Raw genomic sequence first — 7,772 nt, 5'->3', positions numbered from 1 at the left:
GGAAGTGGAGGGTGCGCTTGGCGGCGGCGGCGGGAGCTGCGGAGTCGGGAATCAAAACAAAGGGCCTGGGGGGCGGGAGGGGAAGGCGGCGGGGTCGGAATGTGAGCGGAGAAGGAGCTGGCGGCTGAGGTGAGTCCTCTGTCAGTTCCGGGACTCTACTCCGGCGCTCGGGTTGTTCGGCCAGCAGCGCAGCTGGCCCGGGAACTGCGCTCTTTTCCCCAGACTGATGCTGCTGGGGTCTGGGACCCGCCAAAGGAACCGCGCGAAAAGATCGGTCTCCCAAACCATCCCGATGTCTTCCGGGGCGTTCGGCTCCCCGCCGGCGCCTGCTTCCCTGCTCGCTCCCGGGCCCTCCAGGTGTCAGCAACAACCTTTGCAGGCTGTGCAAAGTTAGAAAGTTGAGAGAAAAGGGACAGTGATGGAGTTGGGTTCCTTAGCTTGTTTGTTTTTTGTGTTTTGCAGCCCTCCAGAGCGGTCCGTCTCTAGCAGCCTCTTTGGATTCAGCTTCAGTATCAGCCACTCCTAATTCTAGCACGAACGTGTTGGTCTTTAGAGTTCGCCAAACACTCTTTTGGTGTAACGAAGAGCTTTCTAGTTGTACTTTCCAGGATCCTCCAGTTTTGTATAGAAGGAAACGGTCAGCTAAATGGTCTTCCTTCACATTTAGTGATCTCTACATTTGTCCAGAGGTCATTTGTTAATAACTTGCGAGGCACAGTGGAGTGCTAGGTTCAGGGAATACAGCAGTGAATAAGAAAATAGCAGTCAATATCGTCGTGGAATTTATATTCTAATGGAGGAGAAAAATAATAAAGCACCAATAAATAATGTCATTTTAGATAAAAGGTAGAAAAACAAAATACACAGAACCGGTAAAATGGGTTAGCACAGTATGGGAGTTTGTGGCAGGGGGAGGCCATTTGAGAAATAATTCATCTCGTCACCAAACCACAAATCTTGGGTTAAAAAGGATGAGTTGCCCATAGCTACACAGATGGGGAGGTGGCCTTGGGGCCCAGTATGCATGCAGTGCGTTCTCAGCCTGTGTCTAAGTTGCTCAAAGACAAAGAGAGTGGCAGAAGGTCTCACATCAGAGCTTCCTTTGGCTAGCTCAGATGCCTAATGGAACTAGGAATATCTGGGCAAATTTTAGAGTACAGGTCACTAATATTTTTCCTTATATTTATTTGTACTGAGAGTAATCTATATATATCCTTTTATGTTGTGGAATATTAGTTGAAGATGTGTTTCATTTGTTTATGCTGTGGAACATTTGTTTAATGATGCAAAGATATGATGCATTCTTTTATGTTACATTTGTTTAACTCTGTGAAGCTGTGTTACTTTGCCTGTCTGAAACACCTGATTGGTCTAAAAGAGAGCTGAATGGCCAATAGAAAGAGAGGAGAAAGAAAAGGTGGGGCTGGCAGACAGAATAAATAGGAAGAGAAATCTGGGGAGGGAGACTGAAGGTGCAAGAGAACGAGAGGAGGACTTCAGGGGCCAGCTGTACAGCAAGCCACAGAGTAAGAAGTAAAGAAAAGATAAACAGAAATAGAGGTAGGTAAAGGTCAAAAGGTATAGACTGGATAATTTAAGAAAAGCTGGCTAGAAATAAGCCAGGCTAAGGCCAGGCATTCATAAGAAAGAATAAGATTCTCTGTGTTGATTTTGGAGCTGGCTGGCAAGCCCCCAAAGTAAGAGTTAAAAAAAAGTACTGACACCTATATATATTAATTTTAAACTTTTTTTGAGACAAAGTCTATGTAGCCCAGGCTGCTCTTCAACTTGCCAGTATCTTCCTGTCTCTGCCTCCTGAGTGTTGGAAGTATAGATGTGTGCCAGTACTACTGATTCTTTGAGCATGTTGATGGCACCTTGGTGTAGTAGTAGAAAGAGGTAGGTGAGCCTTTTGACCTTAAGCTAGCTATGAAACTATTAAGTTTCTTGTTTTTCAGTGAATTGTTAGAAGTTGTAGTTCACTTGGCTTTGAAAAGGTCTGAGTATGCTGAAATTATGAACAATATGAACATCAGAAGTTCTTATGAATGAGAGAGGAGCTTTTTGGATGATATACATCTTGGGTTTTTTGTTTGTTTGTTTGGTTTTGGTTTTTCCAGATAGGGTTTCTCTGTGTAGCCTTGGCTGTCCTGGAGATCGCTCTGTAGACCAGGCTGGCCTTGAACTCAGATCTGCCTGCCTCTGCCTCCTAAGTGCTGGGATTGAAGGTGTGCATCACTACCACCTGGCACAACCTGGATTTAGTAATAAAAACACGTATTGTAATTCAAACAATGATAGCAGTTAACTTTGTCTCCAAATTATTTTCAACTGTGTACTAGGTTAATTCTGCTAGTTCTGTCATTCAACAAATAATTATTTTGTGATTACCATAGAATAGGCCTCGGACTGGCACAAGATACAGTGGTGAAAATGGGCAGTGTGTGCATTTTTAATTCATTTTCTATAATGCTGTGGCAGATAGAGACAGTGTACAAAGAAACATCTTTTTCTTTCTACTTTCTCTTCTTTTCTCCCTCCCTCCCCCTCTTTTTGTCTAGGATTGAATCCAGAACCTTCCATATGCCACTAAGTTCCCTACACCCCCCAGCCTACAAACAGAAACTTAAATTTTATAGTTTCAGCACACTGGCTAAATAGTAAATATAAGAATATTGGGCTTTGCAACCAGATTATGCGGCAAAGACTCAAGTCTCAATTACAGTTCAAGTCAACTATAGATAATATTTAAATGAAGCTGTGCCCTAGTAAAACTTAAGTAAAACTTAAAGTTTGAATTTCGTGTTTAAGAACACTTTCTCAGGAATTTAAAATATCCAAAATATATTTTTAGTTCACAGAACATTTAAATACAGGTGTGTAATCTCAGCATTTAAAAGACTGAGGTAAAAAAAAAAAAGTTGTTAAAAGTTTGAGGCCAGCTTTCAAGATTACAGAATCATATCCTGTCCAAGAATCACTAGGTAGACATACACAAACATACACATGCATATAGGCAGCAGGCTGGCTTTGGCTGGCAGACCATAGTTTAGTTCTTTATGTGATCAGTCACCCAGACTTGACATACATTTTGAACCATTCTTCCCTCACCCTGTCACAGAGATGTAAAATCTCTTAGAAGCGTCTTATCAGAGATACAGCTGAAAGAAATTTCTACATGCACAGATGAAATTTCTTCTAATCACTGAAAATGGCTACTGTGGTGAGGACTTACAATAAGGTTTGGTTGTTCTTACCATTGCTAGCTTCATTTCTGCCCAATAAATGTGTATTGGCTTTGCCTTTGTGTACTAGGACCCTGAGTGTAGTCGTGCTGGGGTCAAGTACATCTGTGAGTTGTGTCTTTCTTAATTGCTGGATGTTTGGCGACCCAGTCTGTTACTTTGCATTTTCATTATAAACAAACTAAAAAATCGATTGGATGGCTTCTCTGGTACAATAGAATTCAAAGTCCTCAGAGGTCATTTAACTTGTTCTTTCTTTGCTCATACCAGGGGCATAGGAAAGTTAATACTGTGTTTTTTCTTTTTACTTACATTAGGTTCTCCTTATTGCTAACGTCTCTGCTTTCCTAAGCAGAATTTATAGGAAGAGATAGGAAAATTAAGAAAAACTCTAGGTCAGGTATGATGGTCCACACCTTAATCCCAATACTAGGGAGGCAGAGGCAGGCAGATAGATCTCTTGAGTTCAAATCCAGCCTAAACTACATAGTTTAGGGACAGTCAGTGCTGCATGGAGGAGCATTGTCTTGAAAAAAGAAAACAAATAGAGAAAAACTATAGAAAAAGTCTGCTTAGAGCCTAGAGCTTACCAAGAGATGCGCAGAGGCCATGGTTTGTCTCTGTCCTTCAAGCATGGCTGTGTCTTAAAAATAAATCTATAATCCATCTTCATATGTGAAGCTCTAGTGACTGAGGAGGTGGCTCAGTAGGTAAAGTGCTTGTTGCACAGGCATGAAGGCCTGAGTTCAATCCTCAGCACCTCTGTTTTTAAAAGCTGGGTGAGGTAATAACATGTGTTTGTAATCCCAGAGCTGGGGAGGGAGAGACAGGAGGATCTCCGTGTTCGCTGGACAGCCAGTCTAGCCAATGAGAACCCCGTCCTAAAAAACGGAGGAGGAAGAAGAAAAGGTAGGAGATTAGGGAAAACCCAAGACTGAGCTCTGACCTATACATACATGTAAGACGATCCCTTTGCCCTCCCTAATTTGCACATACAGAAAAAAAAAACTGGGATATGAGGAATGGCTGATAATAAATGGTTTGTGTGGTATATGCACATGTTCATGTAGGAGTGTATGCAGTTGCACATAAGTAGATATAGAGTTGTATGCTGGGTATCTTTCTCATCGTTCTCTATTTAATTTTTTAAAAAAAGATTTGTTTGTGTATTTTATGTATATGAGTGAGTGCCCTATTCGTATGTACCTGCATACCAGGAAAGGGCATCAAATCCCATTATGGATGGTTATCAGCCACCATATGGTTGCTGGGAATTGAACTCAGAACCTCTGGAAGAACTGCTGAGCCATCTTTCTAGCCCCCCTTTATTTAATTTTTTAAAAATTACATTTATTCATTTGTGTGTGTATGTGTATATATGCATACATACCATAGCATAAATGTGGAGGTTTGAAGATAGCTGTGGGAGTCAGTTCTCTCTGATATGTTGGAGTGGAACTAAGGTTGGCAGGTTTGGAGGCAATCAATCACCTTTACTGATGCCTGTCACTGGCCCCTCTACCTTATTTTTTGAGGTAGTCTCAGTGAATCTGGAGTTGACTGATTTTTGCTGGGCCATTGAACTCTAGGGATCTGCCTGTTTCTGCCTCTCCCGTACTGGAGTTATAGCTGTATGTCTGTCTTTTGTAAGAGTGAGATCTGAATTCACATCCTTGTGTAGCAATTACTTTTCTTAGCTATCTCCCAGCCTCAGATCATAGATTTAATTCTAAATCAATTTGTTTTGTTTTGTTTTGTTTTGTTTTGTTTTTGAGACAGTGTTTCTCTGTGTAACAGCCCTAGCAGTCCTGGAACTAGCTTTGTAGATGTCTCAGGCTGGCCTTGAACTCACAGAGATCCACCTGCCTCTGCTTCCTGACTGCTGGGATCAAAGGTGTGCGCCACCACTCTAAATCAAATTTAAATAGAGGGGCTGGAGAGATGGCTCAGAGGTTGAGCACTGACTGCTCATCCAGAGGTCCTGAGTTCAATTCCCAGCAACCACATGGTGGCTCACAGCCATCTATAACGAGATCTAGTGCCCTCTTCTGGCAAGCATACATGGAAGGAATGTTGTATACATAATAAATAAATAAATCTTTAAAAATAAAAAAAAAAACAAATTTAAATAGATAGAATCAACCAAGTTTACCAAATTTTAGTATTCTGTAGTGAGCTGTGATATCCATGTTGCCTTTGTTCTTTAAGGTCTGAACGTGAGAGCCATTGTATCATGAATACAGCTGTGATCTCATATATTAACATTATAAAATGTGTGCTTGTGTAAGAAGTAACATAGATGTTGACTTATGCACTTCCTGGTTTTGTGTGTCAACTTGACACAAGCCAAAGTCATCAGAGGAAATAGCCTTAGCTGAGGAAATGCCTCTGTGAGATCCACCTGTAAGGCATTTTCTCATTTAGTGATCAGTGGTGGAGGGCCCAGCCCATGGTGGGTGGTTCCTTCACTGGGCTGCTGGTTCTGGGTTCTATAAGAAGGCAGGATAAGCAAGCCATGGGAAGCAAGCCAGTAAGCAGCTCTCCTCTGTGGCCTGCACATCAGTTCCTACCGCTGGAATCCTGCCTTGTTTAAGTTCCTGTCCTGATTTATTTCAGCGATGAACAGCAGTGCTGAAGTGTAAACATTGCTTTTACTATGCAAGCTTTAGAATTTGGGGCTTTAATAAGAAACCAAATTTCCTCCCTAACTTGACTTTTGGTCATGGTATTTTGTCACAGCAATAGAAACCCTAACTAAGACAACTTTTTTAACAGGGTGGAAGAATGACGGAAAAGAAAGATGAAAGAATGTTGAACCACATTGTCTGGCTATGTGATGGAAGGGAACAGAACTGAGAACCCTTGCAGCAGAACACTTGGATGGCTTCACCAAGATAAGGATGCTAAGCCTTGGCTTTGGAAATTCTCTGGTTGCTTTTCTCATCCGGATCAAACGTTGCCTCTTAATCCCCAAACGGTAACTATGTTCGAGATAGAGCACGTTGTGAATAGATGATGGGTACAGGTGACCTGGGGCAGTCTCTCTCCTGCCTGTATCACTTGTGCACTATTATAGAATTTTATAGATGATGGGTACAGGTGACCTGGGGCAGTCTCTCTCCTGCCTGTATTACTTGTGCACTATTATAGAATATTATAGATGATGGGTACAGGTGACCTGGGGCAGTCTCTCTCCTGCCTGTATCACGTGTGCACTATTATAGAATATTAGAGATGATGGGTACAGGTGACCTGGGGCAGTCTCTCTCCTGCCTGTATAACCTATGCACTATTATGCACAATATCTGCACATTTTTATAATCACCTGCTCAACTCTGTATTTCTCTCTGGGTAACAAGAGGTTTTAATCATTTAAAATTGGGAGAAATTTGCTTTCTTTTGTTTTTTTTGAGAGCGGTTTTCTCTGTAGCTTTGGAGCCTGTCCTAGAACTAGCTCTTGTAGACCAGATTGACTTCGAACTCACAGAGATCCACCTGCTTCTGCCTCCCGAGTGCTGGGATTAAAGGCATGCACCACCACCGCCTGGCTGGAAATTTGGTTTCTTATTAAAGCCCCAAATTCTAAAGCTTGCATATTAAAAACAATGAAAAATTTAAAATAAATTGTATTTATAGCTTTCTTAAGTGGATTTAGCCTATGGCCTTGGAGGTAAGTTTTTCTTATATAGTCCAGGCTGGCTTTGAATTTGTGATCCTTCTGCCTTGGCCTCCCAATTGCAGAGTTACAGACAGGTGTGACCATTGTCCCTGACTCACCCTCTGGTTTTAAGTCTTGTAAATTAGAAAAGATTGACAATACCTTTTGTTCAGGATTTCTTGTAGGTGTTAAGTATATTCTTTTCATTTTTAGTGGTGTTGGCTGGGTTTTGAACTGACAGTGGATAGTTCTAATCACTGTATCTTTGCATTGGCCACAGTATAAAGACTCCATGAAGGCTTCAGTGTTTCCTCAGTGCTCTCAGCAGCACAGCTGGGTCACTTTGGGCAGGTGGCTAGCCTCATTCATGGTGTTTGGAATATCACTCTCCTTTAAGGAGAACCCCACTAAAACCCTTTACTCACCACCTACAGGAATAAATAAAGGAAGCTGCTTGCTTATAAGCCCCCTTCCTTGGGTGCTGTGACATCTTTGCATATCCCAGTTTTCTTTAGACAGCGCTTTGAAGCAAGAGAAAGTTATAATCCCTGAGGTATGAGTGGTTAACCTGGCTTGCTGAGCCATCTTAAGATTTTGACAGCAATAGCATTAATCTTAGTTGTATGTTTTTCTGTTCCCTTCCTGCAAGACCTCTAAAGATTGTCCCTGGTCTTAGCTGGATGCTGTTATATTAGTTCAGTTATGATTGAGTGATGTAAAAAGAGTTGGGTTTGGAGAGATGGTTCAGAGGTTAAGAGCACTGGCTGTTCTTCCAGAGGTCCTGAGTTCAATTCCCAGTAACCACATGGTGGCTCACAACCATCTATAATGACATCTGGTGCCCTCTTGTGGTGTCAGGTGTACAGGCA

The 7,772-nt window shown here is 41.9% G+C and overlaps 1 protein-coding gene across 2 annotated transcripts in view; it reads left to right on the top strand.

Annotated features, from left to right (window-relative positions):
* Marf1 (meiosis regulator and mRNA stability factor 1) overlaps positions 1 to 7,772 on the top strand; it is a 54,038-nt gene continuing 46,266 nt past the window's right edge. For both annotated transcript variants that reach the window (XM_050125800.1, XM_050125799.1), the window contains exons 1-2: positions 1 to 129; positions 6,021 to 6,222. In XM_050125800.1, the coding sequence (XP_049981757.1) occupies positions 6,082 to 6,222 (141 nt within the window). In that variant the 5' untranslated portion in view covers positions 1 to 129; positions 6,021 to 6,081. The remainder of the gene's footprint in view (positions 130 to 6,020; positions 6,223 to 7,772) is intronic.

The sequence above is a fragment of the Alexandromys fortis genome, unplaced genomic scaffold (assembly GCF_014885135.2).
Source record: "Alexandromys fortis isolate MF-2015 unplaced genomic scaffold, M_Fortis_MF-2015_v1.1 scaffold_238, whole genome shotgun sequence".
NCBI classification, from domain to species: Eukaryota; Metazoa; Chordata; class Mammalia; order Rodentia; family Cricetidae; genus Alexandromys; species Alexandromys fortis.
Note: the sequence above shows the minus strand (reverse complement) of the source record. Positions and strands in the feature narration are given on the sequence as shown.